Raw genomic sequence first — 22839 nt, forward strand, 5'->3', positions numbered from 1 at the left:
ATGGCTGTCCCCCCCGTGGAGGCACGAGCGAGAATCGCTCCTCCGCGGAGCCCTCAGGAAATCGATGTTTGTATCCAGCGTCAACTGCGCTTCAGGACGCATCGGTTTTCAGCGAATGCATGCTGTAGTGCCCGTCCAAAAAGGCTTGCGGCCAGGCAGTGTTCCTGTCCGCATATTGGAAACTGTTTTCGATTATTCCCTGCCGGTCCTCCGCTTCAGGGTGTCGAGAACGAAACCGAAAGAGCCTCCCCTCTGGGGGAGCCCTCAGGAAATCGATGTCTGTATCCTGCCATAAAGTGCGCTTCAGGCCACATCGCTTTCCAGCGAACGCACACCGTGGCGTTCGCCCCAAAAGCTTGCAACAGGGCACCGACGGTCACAAAATCTTTCTCGACTTTTTCCTGTCGGTCCTCCGCTTCAGGAGGTCGAGAATAGTGCTCGGAAATCACCCGAGGTCAGTCTCGAGGGGCTGGTTCCCTTAGTAGATTTTGTGGAAGAATGGCAACGCCTTCCGAATATATCTATATGGGTCCTGAATATTATAAAATATGGGTACAGACTGCAGTTCGGTCACCGACCTCCCAAGTTTGCTGGGGTGGTACCGACTGCAGTGGTTCCAGAACAGGCTCGGGTTATGGAACAAGAGGTACAGACTCTACTGGTCAAAGGGGCCATAGAAATTGTTCCCCTACCAGACAGGGAGTCCGGGTTTTTACAGCCGGTACTTTATAGTTCCAAAGAAGGATGGCGGGCGGAGGCCGATTTTAGATTTGAGGCAGTTGAATCGTTCTCTGAGGAGATTCAGGTTCAAGATGCTCACTATTCCCATCATCGTGAAAAATCAGATCCGAGGATTGGTTTGTCACGATAGATCTAAAAGACGCCTATTTTCATGTCTCCATCCTTCCATGTCACAGGAGGTTCCTGAGGTTCGCTTTCGGGGGCGAAGCGTACCAATATCGGGTTCTTCCGTTCGGCCTAGCACTCTCTCCCCGCACGTTCACTAAGTGTATGGATGCAGCTCTGGCTCCACTGAGGCTTCAGGGCATCCGTATTCTGAATTATATCGATGACTGGCTCATATTGGCCCAGTCTCGAGAAATGGCAGTTCGGCATCGAGATGTTGTTCTTGGCCACATTCAGAAATTGGGGTTGAGACTCAACACTAAGAAAAGTGTGTTAGAACCAGATTAGAAAACTACTTTTCTGGGCGTGGTATGGAATTCGGTTACGATGCAGGCACGTATGTCTCCCGCACGTATCGAATCCATCCTGACCATGGTGTCAGGGATAAAGCTAGGCCAGGCCATCACTGTAATTCAGTGGTGGCTCAAAGCCAGGGGGTTTTTCCCCCAAGGGGAATCCGTTCCGTATAATAAAGGTTACGTGCAGATGGCTTCGTTCCCTATTAATATGGAAGAATCCTTGGTTCTTGTCCCAAGGGCCAGTATTAAGGGCGTCATGTCGCCGGAAAACCGTTTCGACAGACGCTTCCATCACTGGCTGGGGCGCAGTTATCGGCCGCTTTGCCAGGGGTCTGTGGCAGGACCATCATCATTCTTGGCATATAAATTGCCTAGAAATGTTGGCTGTGTTCAGGGCTCTGAGGAGCTTCCTCCCAGACATCAAAGGTTACCACGTCTTGATACGTTCGGACAATACATCAGTGGTAGTGTATCTGAACCGACAAGGGGGACTCAGATCGCGCCCTCTATCCAGATTGGCGCATCAAATTATTTTATGGTCCCAAGGGAAAATATTATCTATAAGAGCAATATATGTCCCGGGGGTTCAGAATCAGGGAGCAGACATCCTGTCGAGGCAGGGGCTGAGGCCCGGGGAATGGAGACTCCATCCAGAGGTGGTGGAGCTGATATGGCAGAGGTTTGGACCAGTGGAAGTGGAGCTAAAAGTTTGCGTCTCGAGGGACGTCCCACTGTCCACTTTTGGTTCTCCCTCACTCATCCAGCCCCGCTGGGGTTGGATGCCATGGTACAGGCCTGGCCGAGGCTTCGCCTGTACGCTTTCCTCCCGATCGCTTTGCTCCCGGGAGTCCTGGAGAGGGTCCGTTAGGAGGGCATCAGTCTTCTTCTGGTAGCCCCGTTTTGGCCGGCCCGAGTATGGTTTTCGGACTTAATTTCACTCCAGATAGCTCCGCCATGGCAGATTCCTCTGAGGAGGGATCTGTTGTTTCAGGCGGAGGGCAGTATATTCCATCCTCGCCCAGAGCTGTGGAAATTATGGGTCTGGCCTCTGAGGGGGCTCAGTACCTTGATGCTGTTCTATCAATTGGGGTGCACGGAACCATACTTATCTCTAGGGTTCCGTACTAGGAGATTATATGACCTTAAGTGGAAATGTTTTTCCGCTTGGTATAGAGAACATGAGTTAGGCTCAGTTAACTGCCCAGTGGCTTCAGTTCTGAGTTTCTTCAAGTTCGTTCTCTATGAATCTCTCCCCGTCCACATGTATGGTGCACATGGATGCCATTGCGGCGTTCCATGCACCACTGGATATTGGGCCTTTTGGGGAGGCACCAACTGGTCATACTATTTCTCCTTGGTACATAGAGGATGAGACTGACAGTCAGGTCCAGGGTTCCTTCCTGGTATCTGGCGGTGGTTCTCAAAGGCCTATCCCTGGCTCCCTTCGAATCCCTTCAGTCGGTTTTGCCTGGGACCTCACGTTCAAGATAGCCTTTCTCTTAGCTACTTCTTATAAAGAGACTGGGAGATCTCCAAGCCCTGGCATTAGTACCAGCTTGCTTGGGGTTTGCCCCCGGCGGAGTTAAGGCCATCTTGCATCCGAGACCCAGCTATGTGCCTTAAGTGCAATCTAACATGGCTAGGTCCATGGTCCTGCAAGCATTTCATCCTCCACCACATGTGTCGGCAGAAGAGAAGAGGTTCCTTGCTCTGCCAGTCAGAGTTCCAAGTATTACCTTGAGAGGTCCTCTTCTTGGAGGAGGTCGGACTTACTGCAGTGTGTTTTGGATCACCTAATAGGGGCTCCCGGCTAAACAAACCATAAGTAGGCCTACAAGGTGCGCAATTTGCCTTCACCTTTGGCCATAAGGGCTCATTCTACTAGAGGCATGGTGTCCTCTAGAGCCCTCCTCTCAGGAGTGCCCCTCCAGGAGATCTGTGAGGCAGCCGGTTGGGCTACCCCGCACATTTTATCAGGTTTTATAGTCTGCACCTCCCCTAGTACGCCTGGCGCACTTATGCTCTAGTCCTAGCTGAGTGTCTGAGATCAGTTTCACTCTAGGGCAGGCCTTTTTCGGTGCGTGGCCTAGTGGGCATTCGTTCCCCAAAGTGTCGTTTTCAACGACGCAGTGCGAGTTCCCTACGAAAGGGAACGTCTCGGGTTACGACTGTAACCCTTGTTCCCTGAGGAGGGAACGAGACACTGCGTCGTCTTGCCACGCCCCTCGATGCCTAGGAGCAGCTTGCTTCATCGCGAGGCTAATGTGTGTGTGTGCCAGCGTCACTTTTATACATCCGGTTATGCCGTCACATGTTACGTCATGACGCAACACCAATCAGGATTGGATTAGTTTCATTCATACTTCAGAGGCGCACGCTAAGGGAGCGTCCCCAAAGTGTCGTTTTCAACGACGCAGTGTCTCGTTCCCTCCTCAGGGAACAAGGGTTACAGTCGTAACCCGAGACGTTTCTTGCAAGGTCAAATTCCCCATTTCCACCTATCTACTAGGGGTGGGGGAAAAAATCGATACAGCATAGTATCGCGATATTTTCTGTGGCAATACTGTATCGATACACGGGTGCCAAGTATCGATCTTTTATTATTTAAATTACACATGAGAATTTAACTTTGGTAGTAGAATGCTAAAAACCAATTGCTCGTTCAGTCCACTAGATGGTGCTGTTTGTTTTCTGGTGAGGTCAGCGCCAGCGGGGTGACTGTCAGGTTGACTGTCAGCGTGCAGGAGGACGTAGATAAAATAAACATGGCAGCATCAGAGAAAGAAAGTCTTCTCGACGGCTGGAGACATCGTCACAGCACAAAGGAGCACTCTAAAGGCCTCATTATACTTCTGCGTCAGACCTACGCCGGAGCCTATACGCCGTAGGCAACGTGTTGGTTTTAATTTATACTTCTGCGTCGTTGTCCGCGTTGACGCGCACCTAGGGAGCATGTGAAACCCCGAGGGAGGGGTTCTGGCACACCAATCACAGCGTTTGTGTCCGCGTCGAATTGACGCGTTGTTACATTTTTGGAGAGGTGCACGTCAGGGTACGCCGTAGGGTACGCGCGCTACACACAGCCTACGACGTAGCTATGGCGGCAGTTCGACGCAGAAGTATAAATAGGCCTTAACGGTGCGTGTCCACTGGCACGGTGCGAGCGGCGCGGAGTGAGCGTTTTCAATTCATTCCTATGGAAGTCGAGCTTCACGCTCGCGCAGTGCATTTTGGGATTGACAGCGGACCGGAGAAAGCGTTGAGAGTGACCGAGAGCGTCAAAAGGTTGGGCAGTTCTCGACTTTCTGCAAATATCAAGCGAAAAACGCGGTCGGCAGCCAATTGCTGTGAGGTTTGGGATGTGACGTCTGTTTTGAGAGTTTAAAAATATGCAAATTGTGCCGGAGTTTATGCTGGATTTAGTGCATAAATCATTTTGTTTACAAATTAGACGCTTTGCAGCTGTTATTTATGTTAAATATTTCATTTTGGATGTGTTTATTGTGATTATATTGGCTGGGTTTATAAAAGTTTATACAATTGAAAGGATATCTTTGCTTGGTGCATTTGTAAACAAAGCTTGTCTATTTCTAAATGTAATCGCGTGCATCGCTGATGATTATACTGTCCTTGTGTTGAAAAAAACTTCGATTAAACACACTGGCAACAGACACACCCCAAAGCGGAGACGTTACAGCGTTGCCAGCGGCACTGAGCGGACTTTTGCCGCTATAGTGGACACGCACCGTAATGCCTGGTTTATACTCGACGCGTCCGCACGAGCGCGAAGGTGCGCGCGGCAAAAATTACGTCATCGTGGTGTGGGCGGTCGCGCGCGTTGGGTGCGCAAGGGCCCATTTCGCCTGGCGGTGTGCACGGCAGATTTTGTAACAACTCGAACTTCTCACCACACCGGCACCCAGTTTGCATGTCTAAATTAGTTGCTTACATTTAAAAAATGAGCATTCAATAGCATAAAAAGTATTTTTAATGAACATAATGGTCCATGTTTAATAAAAATGTTCATGAAACTTAATGAAATGTTTAGTGAAATTAGAAAATATGTAAGATATTATTAATTTAGTTATATTGTATGCACATTCTCATATCCATATATTTTGTTTTATTGTCACGAGTAATAATCTCAGGGTTAACTGGGTTTTACACGATTCTTTTTGTAGTGTGGTATTGGTGGTGGTGTACTAAAATAAACATTGTCACGTGTGTAGCTTTCTTCTTCTCACCGCTGATTCCTGATGGTTTAGAGGACAATTACTCGAGTCGCCCCCTGTCGTTTCAAAGAATAGTACAACGGCGAGCGCGTCAAGTGTAAACGCCTCGTCCGTTTGGGGAGGTGCGCGTGCAGTCTACGGAGACTCGCGCTGCGGAGCCAGGTGAAAGTATAAACAAGGATTAAGCTCAGAGCATGTGGATCAGCTCCTCTTTCTGAGCAAAAATGCTGACATTTCTTCACTGTCCAAATGTTTTTGAACTCTTTTTAGGACCAAGGTTGGCAGCAAACTATAGCACATTTTGTTTACTTAAAGAGTACATGTTTTATTTATTTATTTAATTTAAATTTAACATTTTATTTTAAAGTAAGACTACATTGTTCTATAACAATCATGCACACATGTATACACACACACTCAAATCCTATTTGGAAACAGTACCATCTTAGTATAAAAGACATTAAAGAAAAGACTAGGAAAAGTAAATCAGATCCAATATTGTGAATTGCTTTCAGTATTGTTGGTCAATCTATGCAAAGTGTATACATCATTATAAAGATTAATAACAGTTCAGATTATATTTGACAGTTTGATTTCAGGTTACAATTTGAACGTTATGTAGCGTTACTAAACCGACAGAGACTTGCACTATAGCAGAATAATTTTTATTTTGTGTTTTCAGAGTAATTATTCAAAGTAGAACATGGAAGTTAGCAGGTTTTCTTATTTTTTAGCCAAGAAAAATTCTTGTGTGGAAAATTTGATGACGATTTTTATATGAATTATTTGTTTGCATCCACCTGCACAACTAATTTTACAGGGATGCATTTCATTTTTATTTATTTTTTTTCATAACAAAACTGAACATTTCATCATTAGTATTGAAAACAGTTTTTTTTGTTGATCCACACTTTGAGAATGTTATGTTTAAACATTGTAAAATAAAGTTTCTTATGTGAATCAGCGTTGGCTGTAAAAAAACTCTGTCAGTGCCTCTCTGACTCTTGTTGGCTCAGCAGCATCTTGTGCCCCTCCTTCTGCAATCCTGTTGTCCTGAAGAATAGCTTGAGCAGGTCCCTCATAGGCCTCACCATGCTTCTCACACACATTGTGGAGAGTGCAGCATGCACTTATGATGGTTGGGACAGTGGAGATGTCCACATCCAGCCGTTTCCCCAGGCATCTCCACCGCCCCTTCAATCGGCCGAATGCACATTCCACCGTCACCCTGGCTTTGCTGTGTCGCTCGTTAAAGTACCGTTGCTGCTCTGTCAGGTTCCCTGTGTCAGCGTACCCTTTAATAAGCCAGCTCCTCATGGGGTATGCCAGGTCACCAAGCAGCATGATCGGTACTTGGACACCGTTGATCTCCACTGTGTCCTTTGGAAAATAAGAGAAGTGGAATTTATTAGATGTTATAATATGTTTCTCGAAACATTTTAATGTCTTTTATACTAAGATGGTACTGTTTCCAAATAGGATTTGAGTGTGTGTGTATACATGTGTGCATGATTGTTATAGAACAACTTACTGGTGGAAAAAGCTCCCCTCTCTCTGCCATTGCAAAGACACATGAATTCCTAAGAACCCTGGCATCATGGACACTTCCAGGCCATCCGTGTAGATGTTGGTGAAACTGTTATGGGGACAAGTGATGTGTTATTTTATAATTTTGTCCATGTAAACAATTATGAAAAGAAACACAAATCATTTATTACTGCACTGTGAAACATTTAAATATAGGCTAATTTTTAAATGATCGGTAGGGGGTTGCAAAACAAAGATGGTTACTGTAAACACAGAGGGGCTATCATATTTTAATATCAGTAGGGCTAATGACAAGCCATAGCCTACTATGACAAACCGTTTTAACATTTAATCATTTAAACCTACTAGTCTAAATTTTCATGCTAGTACTTATTTTTTAGATACTAGTATATATTCCATTAAGTACTAGTACGTATTTATTTAGCTAATGAATAAGTACTAGTACTTAATGGAATAGATACTATCTAAAAAATAAGTGCTAGCATGAAAATAGAGACTATAAGTTTAACGTTAAATGATTAAATGTTAAAACGGCTTGCCATACCACATAATTGTATCACAAGGCAGCATTATTTAACTATTTTATAAACCTAAATCAGACTTTTCACTCACTGACGGCTAACACTAGAAAAAAAAAAATCTGCAGAAGGACAGAATGCCATCCTTTGCGATTGAAGTAGTCGACGTGATTTTCTGCTGGGGCAATGATGGGGATATGACTCCCGTCAATTGCTCCAGCGCACTGTGGAAAACCACACCTCATTTGGAAGCCTTGTAGGACCTCCCGGAGTGCGTCTCCTTCGGGCAGTTTTATGAACTCGGGCATGAGGACTTGGCGCACGGCCTTGCAAAATTCGTGCACAATCGCGCACACAGAAGACCTGGCAATGCCAAACAGGTTACCCATCGTGCGGTAACTGACCCCCGTTGCCAGCCAATACAGCCCAACTCCTACACGTTTCCGCACGGAGATGGGTCGCCTAAATTGAGTGTCCTACCGTAGGAGTCTTGAGGAGAGGCGCTGACAGATATAATCAAAAGTTGCCCTCGACATCCTAAAGTTTTCAAAAAACAGCGTCTCAGTGAAACTATTCACATCACATTCCCACCACTCCTGGCTTCGTCTACGCATCCACACAGACCTCTGTAATGAATTTGCAGCCATAAACCCGCAAAAGGCAAAAATTGCCAATTTTGCTCTCTTTCTCTTTCTTCTCCTCCTCCTCTTCTCCTGCTCATTAATGTTACGGCTTCCATTACACAAACATTTTGAAATAAATGCGAATATGCTTACTTCCTCCATAATCTCCCGAACTTTAGTGCAACCGTGTGCTGCGTCTGACGTCATTGTTATTGTTCTTTTGCGCATGCGTGTTAGTTTGAAACCTCAAACAGTTCACACTGCAATCAGATATAGGTCACGTTGTAAAAGGTAATGTGAACAGCCAATCAAAAAATCGGATCTGAGCAAAAAATCTGAATTGAGCATTAAGACTTGCGGTGTGAACGGGGCCAAAGTATAACGAGTAGGGGTGTAACGATACGCGTATTCGTATCGAACCGTTCGGTACGAGGCTTTCGGTTCAGTTTTCGGTACGCATTACGTACCGAACGGTTCGTTGGACCATTTTTTCTGCCGACCAAAATTTCGTTATTTCAAATGAAGGCGAGTCGCGGGTGGCAAGCACGCTCATAGGCTGGCGCGACCACAACATCAACTGGCAAATGCAATGTAATGAACGAAACTGAGCTACTCTTATTGTGTTTGTGTGGACCGTTTATCAGTTTTGACCTGTGAAGCGGGACTCGCGAGCCCTGTGCGCAAGCCTGATCAAGCAACAACACACAGCGCTAAGAGATCCAGACCAGTAAAGAAAGCATTTGAATTTCAAATGCTTTTTGAATTCGCCACTGAAGTAATAACATCGCTGCGAGATCTAGTGAGAAACATGCACATTTCTCTGTTATTAACGGATCAAACAGCGCTGACGTGGAAACCAGGAAGAAACATCGTGCCATGAATGAACTGGCCGGTGTCCACAGATCAGCAACATTCACTATGGAATGGATTTGCTGTAGTAACACTAACTGCAAGGTATGGAAGTTTGTCAGGAATAGTGGGCTATAATGCTTTCAAGTAACATTACGTTGGTTTTATTTTGACATTATGAATACAATTGCTGCCCTCAAATGTTAATCTGAACTAAAATAAACCTTTGTTTATAACTAGCCTACTACTACAATATTACATTTCATTTTGTCCAAGGAGCTGTTTTGTTTTATTATGCTCATAAGAAGAGTCAAGTATAGCTCCATTATTGTTCAGTAAAAAAAGCAACAAAAAAATAAATAAAAAAATCATACTTTATGATGTTAGTTTCATTAAATAAAATAAAATAATAATAATAAAAATTAATTCAAGGAAATTTCTCTGGCATTTATTTATTTTTGCTGTATGGAAAACGTACCGTACCGAACCGTACCGAACCGTGACACAAGTGTATCGTATCGAACCGAACCGTGAATTTTGTGAACCGTTACACCCCTAATAACGAGACAAGTGGAACAAGAGGAACAACAAGAGGGCTAACATTTTCATGGGACTTAAATATCTCACAATACAATGATGCACAGCGTGATGACAAAAGAAAATAAATGCAGTGTTCAAGAATGCTTTCTTAATCTACAACTTAAAATAGCTTTGTCAGAGAAAAGTATGATTTTGAAAAATAGAAGAATTCTATTGCAGATGTTCCCTTTTCGTTCGGTCACTCCTACGTCATGCTGGTAGGAGTTACCAACGAATTGGGATCATGCTAGGGAGACCAACTGCCTTCAAGTGAAACTAAAACGAGCCAATGAACATTGGCATGCAAGATTTGCATTCCGCGCCCCGCCTGCCAGTGTGGGTATAAAGGCGGAAGCGAGAGCATACACAAATCGCTTTCTGCTTCGGAGCCGACCAGTTGTGTCCTCTGAGTGAATGAGTGTTTGGATAGTGTTTTCCCTAAGCTCAACGAGTCTGCTGTTTCGAGACCTCTCTGTGTTGGTGTTACGGCACGGCAGTGATCTTCATGAGGAGGGCCGAGTGGAGAATCTTTTGTTTCGTTTTGTTTCTGTTCCGCCCCCAAAACTTCAATAAAAGAGCAGTTTCCACTTCCCCTGGGTCACACATGGTCGAGACTGGTAGTTCAGGATGACGCTCAATTGCCTCACCGTTCCCAGTTTCCCCTGTCCAAGAGGGCCAGAATGACAGTGTGTGCCGCCTCGTTGCCTCACCGCTCTCATTCCCCTCGCCCCAGCGTTCAGATGGCAGTGACGCCGCCCCGGCCTTGCCACTCTCGTCTCCTGCTGGGCATTCACCCATGTGCGGAGCTGCGATGTCCCTGTCCTGAGGAAAGAGATTGACGTCCTGCTGGCGAAGGATGCAATCGAGCCGGTCCCTCCAGCCGAGATGAGGTCACGGTTTTACAGCCCTTACTTCATTGTACCCAAGAAAGGTGGTGGGTTACGACCAATCCTGGACCTGCGAGTTTTGAATCGGGCCCTGCACAAGCTCCCGTTCAAAATGTTAATGCAGAAATGCATCTTCGAGTGCACCCATCCCCGGGATTGGTTTGCAGCGATTGACCTGAAGGACCCGTACTTTCATGACTCGATTCTCCCTCGACACAGACCGTTTCTTTGTTTTGCATTCAAGGGTTAAGCATATCAGTACAAGGTCCTACCCTTTGGGCTGGCCCTGTTGCCCCGTGTTTTCACGAAAGTCGCGGAGGCAGCCATTGTTCCCATGAGAGAACGTGGTGTTCGCATTCGCAACTATCTCGACGACTGGCTCATATTAGCTCACTCGCAGGAACTGTTGTGCGAACACAGGGACATGGTGCTTCGGCATCTCAGTCAGCTGGGGCCTCAGGTCAACTGAGACAAGAGCAAACTCTGCCCCATGCAGAGGATCTCTTATCTCGGTATGGAGTTGGACTCGGTCGCACAGACTGCGCGCCTCACAGAGGAGCACGTCCAGTCAGTGTTCAACTGCCTCAAGTCCTTTCAAGGCAGGTCAGCGGTCCCACTGAAACAGTTTCAGAGGCTCCTGGGGCATATGGCAGCCGCAGTAACGCCGCTTGGTCTGCTCCATATGAGACCGCTTCAGCGCTGGCTTTGTGATCGAATCCCGAGATGGGCGTGGCAGAGTGGCATGTTCCGGGTGAACATCACCCCGCACTGTCGCCAAACCTTCAGCCCTTGGTCAGACCCTGCATTTCTACGGGCCAGAGTGCCCTTAGTCCAGGTATCCAGGCATGCTGTGGCCTTCACAGATGCTTCTGCCACTTACAATGGGCATGCAGTTTCGGGTCTGTGGACGGGGCCCCAACTGCATTGGCACATCAACTGCCTAGAGTTGCAAGCAGTACGCTTAGCCTTGTGTCGCCTCAGAGGCCTACTTCGACACAAGCATGTACTGGTCCGTATGGACAGCACTGCGACTGTTGCGTACATCAACTGCCAAGGTGGTCTACGCTCCTGTCGTATGTCATGACTCGCCCGCCATCTCCTCCTTTGGAGTCAGAAGCATCTGAGGTCGCTTCGAGCCATTCACAACCCTGGTGTGCTCAACCGTGCAGCCGACGAGCTCTCACGGCAGCCGTCTCTTCCGGGAGAATGGCGACTCCATCCCCAGGCGGTCCAGCTGATATGGGAAATCTTCAGAGCCGCTCAGATAGATCTGTTTGCCTCTCCGGACACGACCCATTGCCAGTGGTTCTATTCCCTGACCGACGGAACCCTCGGCACGGATGCACTGGCACACAGCTGGCCCCAGAGCCTTCGCAAATATGCGTTTCCTCCAGTGAGCCTTCTCGCACACACTCTGTTGCAAGATCAGGGAGGACGAGGAGCAGGTCCTGCTCGTTGCGCCGTATTGGCCCAACCGGACTTGGTTTGCAGAACTCATGGTCCTCGCGACAGCCCCTCCTTGGCCGATTCCTCTGAGGAAAGACCTTCTCTCTCAGAGACAGGGCACCCTATGGCACCCGCGTCCAGACCTCTGGAAACTCCATGTCTGGTCCCTGGATGGGATGCAGAGGTTCTAGGTGGCCTACCACAAGCTGTGGTAGACACCATCACTTCCACTAGAGCCCCCTCTACGAGGCGCCTCTATGCGTTGAAGTGGAACCTATTTGTCGGTTGGTGTTCTTCCTGCTGGGAAGACCCCTGAACTTGCCCGATCAGTGTTGTGATTTCTTTCCTGCAAGATGGGTTGGAGCTAAGGCTGTCTCCCTCCACCCTCAAAGTGTATGTTTGGGAGTATTTGGGAAAGCACGACCTGGTCATCAGGTTCCTTAGGGGTGCTAGGAGATAGAATCCTCCTCGTAATCCGCACCCTGTACCCTCTTGGGATCTAACTTTAGTGCTCAGAGCACTCTGAAATCCCTCATTTGAGCCCTTGCACGCAGTTGAATTAAATATCTTGTCAATGAAGACAGCTCTCCTGCTCGCTTTGGCTTCCATCAAGAGGGTAGGGGACCTGCAGGCATTTTCGGTCGACGAATCGTGCCTAGAGTTCGCACCGGACTTCTCTCACATGTTCTGAGACCCCGGCAGGTATATGTGCCCAAGGTTCCTACCACTCCATTTAGAGATCAGGTAGTGAACCTGCAAGCGCTGCCCCCGGAGGAGGCAGACCCAGCCCTGACTTTCCTCTGTCCTGTTCGTGCTCTGCGCTGCTACATGGACAGAACTCAAAGCTTTAGGACCTCAGACCAGCTCTTTGTCTGTTACAGAGGCCAGCAGAAAGGGAAGGCGGTATCCAAGCAGAGGTTAGCCCACTGGCTAGTGGATGCTATCGTCCGGGCATATTAGTCCCAGGACGTGCCTTGTCCACCTAGGTTGAGGGCACAATCTACTAGGAGTGTTACCTCCTCCTGGGCTTTGGCTCAAGGCAACTCGCTGACAGACATCTGTAGAGCTGCGGGCTGGGCAACACCTAACATGTTCACTAGGTTTTATAGCCTTCGTGTAGAACCTGTTTCCCCCCGTGTACTCACTTCGGCCAGTAGCGCGAGGAATTAGGTTAGTGTCGGCTTGCTATGCCATTCTCGCCCCAGGGGCCAGATACATGCGTTGTTCTGCTCCGTTGGTTACCCAACAAACGGCTAACCTCGTGAGTTCCTCCGTCACCCCCCAGCGTCAGGCGAGGCGGATCGCCGGTCGCCAGGCTTGTTACCTCTCACTATGAGCTGAGTTCAGGCTGGGGTTCTTATGTAGCGGTCCCTACGGCAACCCCATATGTGTTTTCTCCACGATACAGTTACCCCCCGGGTTAGCCAGTGTCTTCCCCTCAACAGAGTCCACTCTGTCATCTCTGCTGAGTACGCTCCCACCCTCTGGGCTGGGACTACCCCCCTGCCATGTGTTCACTACCCTCGGACTAGTGCACATTTGTTTTCCTAGTGCCTCCCTTCAGGCAGGTTTGGGCTCTGCAGCGTTCCCTCTTACAATCATGGGCACGCTTTCCCAGTGTTATCCAATGTCCACTGAGCGGGTCTTGTGGAACAGCAGTGTGCCCTCTTCCCAGCTAAGCTTCCGCACAGAAAAGGATAAGTTTCAAGAAACTGCTGGCTGAAGCTTAGGCAGGGTGCTAGAAGGGGGCAGCACCATGGCGTTTTGTTAGGGATCGCAATTCGTTGGTAACTCCTACCGACATGACGTAGGAGTGAGCGAACGAAAAGGGAATGTCTCGGTTACGTATGGTAACCCTCGTTCCCTGAGTGAGGGAATGGAGACGTCACGTCCCGTTGCCATGGTTGCTGTTCCTTCGCGGAGGACCGGACACCATTCGGCTCCTCAGCATAAAGCGATTTGTGTATGCTCTCGCTTCCACCTTTATACCTGCACTGGCAGGCAGGGCGCGGAATGCAAATCTTGCATGCCAATGTTCATTGGCTCGTTTTAGTTTCACTCGAAGGCAATTGGTCTCCCTAGTGTGATCCCAATTCGTTGGTAACTCCTACCGATGTGACGTCTCCGTTCCCTCACTCAGGGAACGAGGGTTACCATACGTAACCGAGACGTTTCTGCTCCACAATATAGATACAGTAAATGCACCCTGAACAGAGCAAAGATCTAGTATCAGTAGTTATACTCACAAAGCATCCAGAGAGCGCAGAGACCTCCGAGAGCAAAAACAAGATAGAAACCCAGAACAATCGGAAGAACTTTAGTCCACTTAGGAGAAGTGACCTCTCTCTCCCTCTCTCGGTCTTGAAGGGAGATGCATGGGGTGATAAATATTGTTAAAGTGATAATAGTAATTAAAGTGATAAACTATTTAAAACTCTGACAAATAAATTCTGAATCCCAGAACTTTCCTCATGGGCCTGTGGGCCTGTGAAACTACATTTCTTAGATGAGCTCACTGCATTTGTGGGTAAACTAATGTAAACAAAATGAAGATTCTCGATAATGCTCAACGACAGAAACAAAGAAAGTAAGTAAGAAAGAAAGAAAGAAAGAAAGAGGAAAAATCAGACACGTAACACCGGCTTCCAATGGCGTTGGTGTTACTTAAACCTCTATGCATGTTTAGAATTCTGATTAAAATTAAGTTTTGTAAAATGCTAACTTTTTTTCATTTGTTGTTTTGTGTTAAGATGCATTATACAAAAATAAGTCATAAATAATAAATAAGCCATAGACATACATTTGACACGATCTTTAACCTGTTAACTGTCACCCCACTTTTTGAACTTTGATCTAAACTTAAATGGCTGTTATTCATAAATTATTTGAAATATACAAACCTAAGGTTTTAAAGACCCCTTCAAAAATGAAAGTGTTCAAAAGTTATAGAAGTTTAAGTTTATTGTAAAGCAAATGTACTGAACTAAACATTTTTAATTTTATTTTATACAAATTATATATTTTACAAGATAATCTGGACTCTAAAATTGCATAGAAAATCATCTTTTTGTCTAACCAAGTTATGTTCCAAATTTGAAGTTGATTTCACAAATTTTGCCATTTACCATTTCCATTGTAATGCAATGTTATATTATATATTTTTATAATATCTTACCTCTGTACAGAGAGCAGTTGCCATCTGAAGCTGTTGCTGAAGGCATGTAATCAACATTTTCGTAAATTGAATCCATTTCTATAACCTGATAAAATGTGTGTATGTTGAGTGTTTGCTGGAAACAAGGAAGCCACAGAAATATTACAACGGTCATTTAATGTCATTTGTACAGACAGAAGTATAAGAAAATAGAGGAAAAAGAACAAATTAAACTTGATTAGCAGTGTTTAGAGATCAAATGTGATGACTGAATTCCAGCAAGATTTAAAAGTATAACCTAGATTTTTTGGATCAATCTGATTGCATCTGTTCTCGAGTCAACAACTCACTAGCTATGTTTCCATCCAAAGTTGCGAATTTAACTTGTATGAAAAATTGGAATATCGCATAAAACATTTGCGAAATCAAGCATCATTTCCATTCCCAGACAGCAACATAGGCTGCATTTATACTGCAGGTCTTGATGCCCAATTCCGATTTGCTGACTATATCCGATTTTTTTGACGACCCCGCTTACATCATCTTTTAAAAGTGACCCGTATCCGATATTTGCATTTACACTATACACTGCCAAAACAACCAAATGTAGACGTTCTGACCCGGAAAATGAAGTAAAACAGCTCGATATGCAATGGATGCAGAAGCCCGGTGACAAACCGATTATAGTGATCCGGATCGGGCGGGTCAATAGGCTAATAAAAATAACATTTTGATTAATTTCGGGTGGGTCGCGGGTGGATATGATAAATCATTATTAACGAAAATATTACATTCTCTAAAATATGAGCATAAAAGTTTCAAGGGAGTAAAGCCTGTTTATGCCATTACGAAAATTAAATTCTGTCAAATAAATTTTGTTTTAAAGAAATGTTCATTTAAAAGCAGCGCTCATTCATCATTGTAGCCATGCGCGCATCAACCGTCGCATCAAGTCCGCTGTTGAAGGTGATGATCATCCATTTATCCTCACGCGTAACAACACATAAGAATAATAACTTTGACCATCGGGTGCGGATACTTAAATCAAAGAAAATTATTGGTGCGGGTGGATGATTTGTTTTTGGCTGCGGATTCGGGTGACATTGGAGCTCATCCGTGCATCTCTAATTATCCAGTGTTTTGCTTTCGCACTATTTTCAAAGGTCAGCAAAACATTGCTCTCGTAAGGTGTAGACAAAATTACTTCATGTGTTGAGCCTTCGACCTATAATAAGGCCTATAATAAGTCATGTGTTCTCAATTGGTGTCCACCTGAGTTGACGTCACTTTTTTAATGACGTACGATTCGCATTTACTGGGGAATATCCGATTTGTCTGCTTACATGGCAGACGCAAATTCACGTAGGGGGAGAGTGGGGTAAAATGAGCCAGTGGGTAAGTTGACCCACCCCCTGTTTCTAGGCAACTATGCACATTTGGTGTCATGGGACCATACATTTTGAAGGACTCCATCATTTATATATTGCTGTGAAGAGGATAAGCACATGGGACAAGAGGGAAGTTGTCTTTTCCACAAAAACACCTTTTTTGCTTGTTAAAGTAAATTTTCTGCATTTCAGGTATATTATCCATTTTGTCAAAGCAAATTGATCTAGGTCTAAAGTTGTGTATGGTACATGTTGGTGATTTGTCAACATTTAAAACCATGTGAATCATTAAGCTAAAGGTTATCCTGAATTGCTAAGCTAGGCCGTTTTTACCAAAATGGTTACTATGGGGCAAAGTGAGCCAGATGATGTGGGGTAAATTGAACCAGTGGTTCAACCTTTTTGAAATGGAGAAAATCGACTGAAATGTGTTGAAAAAAAATGTCTTTGTATAAGCAACATATTAAACTGCAATTAACATTTATATGCCCTAATATTTCATAAAAACAATACAGTCGGCCGAAATATCAAAGACAATATTTTGTTGACTAGTTTTGGATAAATTATAAAGTTTTTTAAAATAGACTACTGCCACATCAAATAAGCTTTTGTTTAGCAATTTCTGCTCATATGTTATGTATGTATAGTGTATAGTATTTATACACTATAAATACTATACACATATCAGTACATATATCATGTATAGTATTTGTTCCAATGTAGGCTATATTCAAATAAATGAATACATATAGTAAAATGTAGGCCTATAATTTATTTTTTACAAAGAAAGAGTACACTTGAAATATTGTTGAAATTGTAATTGTTGTTGTAATTGTAATCTTTTTAATAAAATAGCAAAACATATATTTACAAGGTAGATGTAAGCTAAATCTTAAAAGGTCAATATAAGCCTCCTCTTTAAATTATTTGTATTGTGCTTTATATTAGTAACACATTTGGGGAGAATTTTTTTTAATTTTTTTATAACCACGCATAAACATTATTCTCTCAAAAATACAAACATGTACATACATGTTGCTCACATAATATGGTAGCCCTGTTTTGTGCTAAATAGTGCATTTACACCTTTGCCATTAAAGGAACACTCCACCGTTTTTTGAAATAGGGCTTATTCACCTTATTTCCTACATTTAGATAGGTGGGCAAATGCATTTTTGTCTCAGTGCATGCATTGTTTTAGTTTAACAGGGTCGGCGCTAGCTTAGCTTAGCATAATGAATGGAATCCTTTGTTGCCAGCTAGCATGTCCTGAGAAAAAAGTGATATATAAAAAATAAAAAAAACCCCACCTAATTACTTCTTGTGGCCTGCGTATTCACAATGAGTACAAATAGCGATACAGATTAACACTAGGCGATTTCCTATGCAGATATTGACCTGGGACTATATTAGGGGGAAGCACAATGGAAGCACTGCTACTTGGGTGCAGAGATATCACGCCCAAGTAGCAGTGCTTCGCCTGTGCTTCCCCCTAATATAGTCCTTAATATATAAGTCAATATCTGCCTAGGAAATCGCCTAGTGTTAATCTGCATCGCTATTTGTACTCGTTGTGAATATGCAGGCCACAAGAAGTAATTAGGTGGGGGGTTTTTTTTATATATATATCACTTTTACTCAGGACATGCTAGCTGGCAACAAAGGATTCCATTCATTATGCTAAGCTAAGCTAGCGCCGACCCTGTCAAACTAAAACAACGCATGCACTGAGACAAAAATGCATTTGCTATCTAAATGTAGGAAAGAAGGTGAATAAGCCCTATTTCAAAAAACGGTGGAGTGTTCCTTTAATATGTGTATAAGCAACTGAAAAAAGCACAAATGTCAGGGCATTTCAAAACATCCCAAGGGCCCCAAAAATCACCTCAGACCCCAGAGGGTTAACATTGTTAAGAAAGGTAAGTGTGTTATTAAATTATTATTTTAAAGAGGCAAGTTTTTTTATTATTATGCTTGCATAAAAAAGTGAAAGATAGGATGGTCAATTTACCCCCAGATGGCTCAATTTACCCACTGACTGGGATCAACTTACCCCTAGCCTGGGGTAAGTTGAGTCACATGAACACTTTTTTTTTCTGAGGTCATATTTTCAAGGCTCTTTGTCATAGGTGCATTTTTTAATTTTCAGTTTATAGGCAACATCCCAAATTAACAGTGGATGTCTTCATTGTACTACTGTCTCAATTTCCCTTGCCTTGAGATCCACATAAGTAAAAACTGGCTCATCTTACCCCACTCTCCCCCGATTCATATCCGATTTACCACATATGAATGAGGCCTGAATCCGATCTGAGAAAATCGGAATCCATGCGTTTTTTTCCTGCTTACATGTTCACCGGTCATATCCGATCTGTGCCACATGAGAGGAGAAAATCGGAATTGGGTCACTTGAACCATGCAGTGTAAATGGGGCCATATAGTGACGGCCCAGATCTGGTGTGTGGATTCAATGCGTACCAGATGTGGCCCGGATCTGGGCCGACACTATGTTGCTGTGTGGGTTCAGTGAGTCGAAGAGAACAAAATACTGTAAACTTTGTCACTTCCTAATAAACTGGCATTAAATATCACTAAGAAAAGTAAGGCACCCTTCTGAATCCTAAAATGACAAATGGGACACCCATATGGTCTTGTGGACTTAACGGACATGTGCATGTGGCGGCCAGTTTAAGTGCACATAAAGTGAAAACTTATTTTAAATACTTCTTTTGACAGTTGACTGCTTTTATTATTTTGAGAAGTACATTAAAGCTGATAGTTATCTTCATTCTTATTTGGTAAAAAAAAAAAAAAACTGTTTGCTGGCAAGTTTTAATTGATTTTTTTTTCTTTCCGAGAAAGGACCAGGAAGAAAGAATGGAATTACTGACGACTCGTTTAGATGGCAATCAGATCTCTCTCTTTTGTGAGACAATAACTTCATTTATCGTGCACTTTGATCTTTGACACATTGCAGATGTTTTACATACACAGATCTAATTTACACACTACATAAAGGGTAATAAAAATGCATAATAGGGGCAGTTTAAAATTGAGAATAAACATGCAAAATCAGCACCTTTATCTAAATATCAGTACAGTGCAGATCGATAAAACAGTTTAAAAAAAAATGAGAAGTGAGCAAAACGTTTAGGAAAAAAAACACTTGTTTTTTAAACTTGATACATGCAAATTAACATCTAAGCACTGATCTAGAGTTAAAGATCTGCTATTAAAGATAATTAGTGAAATAGCATTAATATTTAATCTCTGCGTATTTACAGCATTTCCTCTTTTAGTTTTGTATGAAATTTTTAATTGGCAGGACATTCAAATTTTAAAACGTTCACCTGTCCTTTTACATTTAAACAAATATTTAACAAAGGCTTAAAAACAGCATAACATTTCATTAATTGCACACAAAATAATATGCCGTACATACCGGTGTTGAGGGTGCAGTGATGCTGCTTTCACTCTTTACTGTTCTAATGCGTTTGTGTGCATCTGTGTTCTTAATAATAGAGACGTGCAGGAAGTTACAAAACGTCAAACTCACATCTAAGAGAGTGAGATACAGGTCAATCTATCTGGTGTCTCACAGAGTTCAATGTGGGAAAAGCCTGTACAACCCATGAAATGTCTTCGCTTTTTTACCATAGTTGGTGATATTATTACTGGAAAGTTACCAGTATTGGTCAAAGCATGTAGTGCAACAAACTATATAAAACTATACAAATTTTAATAATAGTTGCAAATAGTTTGTTCATTAAAATATCTTCAGAAATTCAATTGTATCCTGTTGGAAAAAATAAGTATGACAAAAACTATTACGCAGGAGTTTCCTGCATCACCTCCTCTGCACTCACAGAGTGATCCGTCTCCAGAGTATTGACTGTTGCCATGCAAACTACATTTCCCATAATGCAGCTCTCCTGGACTAATCAAACACACCTGCTCTTCACTGATTACACTGACATCTGCACTTCATTTCCACATGTATAAAATCACGCTCTCACAATCATTCAGTGCAAAGTCTTGTTTTGCCCTGGCTAACATCCTGAGCAATTATCTACATATTCCGTTTATACTGGTTTAGATCTTGGACTGTTTACAGATATCTTCGACCACTCTCTGGCTACCTCGACCTTGGACTGTTTCCTGATTATCTGATCATTCTCTGGCTCTCATGACCCTGGGCTGTTACCTGTGCTTTGAAACCTCTCTGCCTGCCCTGATCATCTGCACTTGCTTACTTGCTTTCATCACCAGCAGGGTGGATTATTGTAATGGACTCCTCACTGGCCTTCCCAAAAAGACCATAAGACAGTTGCAGCTCATACAGAACGCTGCCGCCAGGATTCTGAGCAGAACCAGAAAATATGAACATATCACACCAGTCCTCAGGTCTTTACACTGGCTCCCAGTTAGTTTTAGGATTTATTTTAAAGTATTATTACTGGTATATAAACCATTAAATGGCCTAGGACCTCAATATATTCCAGATATGCTCACTGAATAAACCCAACAGATCACTCAGATTATTAGGATCATATCAGCTAGAAATACCAAGGGTTCACTCTATGCATGGCGAGTCCGCTTTTAGCTATTATGCCAGCCGCAACTGGAACCAGCTTCCAGAGGAGATCAGATACTGTAGATCCTACAGTAGTCACTTTCAAATCCAGACTCAAAACACATCTGTTTAGCTATGCAGTTACTGAATGAGCACTGTGCCGTTGTTCGTCCGACTGTTTGTACTGTACTGTATTTTATTTTATTTTTCTAAACTGTTTTAATTATTCTTATTTCTTTTTATTATTTTAATTTCTTCTATGTAAAGCACTTTGAATTGCCATTGTGTATGAAATGTGCTATATAAATAAACTTGCTTTGCCTTGCCTTACCTGAGTATTCTTTGCCTTGCCCATACCTTTCCTGTCTGCCGATCTATACCCTGCCTGTCTGACTCTGTTTCTAAATAAAAGCTGCAAATGGATCTCTATGACTCAGACGATTCATTACAAAAACAAGTGTTCTCTTACGAGAGGTTCTCTCGTATTGCGTAAGTTGCTTACGCATCGGGAAAGTCTTCTTTCTTCGAGATCTGAAGCCAAAAAATTATCCTTAATTTTGTATTCATTGTCAACGCAGTGCAGCAGCCGGCAGACCTAGGCAGGCTGTATAAGCGTGCTCATTGGCTGCTCGGCGGCAACTGCTTAAGCCTATCAGTGAGCGTTCTGAAACGCGGCAACCAATGAGCTTCGCGCCCTCCACACCCTTCTAACCGTCAGAATGGGTGTGGCCAGCGTGTATATATTCAGTGCTCACAGGCTAAAATTCAGATTTTCTTGTCTTCAGCGAAGCTCTTCGCATCGCTGGATCTTGAGAGCCGCCGCCGTTGAAACCAGCGACCAGCAAGCTTAGGACAGCGCCTGAGGAAGCCGGCCGTCTTCGCCGCCTTCAGCCATCCGTGCCTGCTACGCTATCCGGCGACATATACTTTACATTATTACTGTTACTGTGTGTATTCTAAAAGAGCACGAGGCGTTTTTGTTAAAACGCCTCGTTTTTCCTGCGGCTCGTGCCGCGCCCCGCTCAGCAACGGAGACCGCCACCTCTTCTGCGCTCTCTGCCTGGGCCGCGGGCACGCCGCCACCGCACTCTCTACGGGCGGCTGCCCCGAGTGCGAAGAGCTTTCAATGTCGACCCTGCGGGCTCGACTTGAAGCTTTTGACCAAGCTGTCGCTCCGCCTGTCCCTGCCGGGCCGCGCAATAAGAAGCGCCGCTCGCAGAGACCACCGGAGACTGTTGTGACTGAGGAGCTCGCCGGAACCTCTCCCTCGAGCTCTCTCTCGCCCTCTCCCTCCCGGCCGCTCAACCGCCGGCTCTCGCCCGCGCCGCCGACCGCGTCAGGAGATGAGGCGAATGTGATAGATACCCGTACTCTCCCTCTGTTCGAGCCGTGCAACTGCGCCGCTCACAAGGGATGGCAGAAGCGGACGGTCTCGGAGCGAGTTTCCTCTCCCTCTGTTCGAGCCGCGCAAACTGCGCCGCTCACAAGGGATGGCAGGAGCGGACGGTCTTGGAGCTCTCTTTACATTACAAGAAAGCTACTCCGTCCTCGCGCGTCACTCACCGGTGAAAGGGGAACAGAGTGTTTTCGTCCCGCCGTAGCCGGACTATAACCTCCATTTTTCACACATTTCTCAGTCCCCTCTTAAGTTCAGGCGACTGGAATTGTTACTATTGCAGTATACGAGCCTGTTATAAATACACGCTCGCCTGCAAGCAAACGCCATCACAAGACATGATGACGCTAACCAAAAGTTAATGTATTCTCCCTGTGGCTCAGTGGCGGAATTTAAGACTGTCATGCTAGAGACCCGGGTTCGATCCTGGCTTTCGCGGCA

At 44.6% G+C, this 22839-nt stretch overlaps 2 protein-coding genes across 2 annotated transcripts in view; both read right to left on the reverse strand.

Moving 5' to 3' along the window:
• Positions 1-19919, reverse strand: part of LOC311093549 (asialoglycoprotein receptor 1-like) — a 64503-nt gene extending 44584 nt beyond the window's left edge. The window contains exon 1 of the mRNA XM_084131035.1: positions 19872-19919. The gene's annotated coding sequence lies outside the window, so the exon portion shown is untranslated. The remainder of the gene's footprint in view (positions 1-19871) is intronic.
• On the reverse strand, positions 6398-7047 carry LOC311093810 (uncharacterized protein; the record flags this gene model as incomplete). The annotated part of the gene is made up of 2 exons (XM_084131404.1): positions 6969-7047; positions 6398-6817 (listed from the first exon to the last, which is right to left on the reverse strand). Exons 1-2 carry the CDS (start codon positions 6996-6998, stop codon positions 6398-6400), a joined length of 450 nt encoding a protein of 149 aa, XP_083987530.1. The 5' UTR covers positions 6999-7047.
• Positions 19920-22839: the final 2920 nt, after the last annotated feature.

Source organism: Abramis brama (assembly GCF_963993115.1).
Source record: "Abramis brama genome assembly, chromosome: 12".
NCBI lineage: Eukaryota > Metazoa > Chordata > Actinopteri > Cypriniformes > Leuciscidae > Abramis > Abramis brama.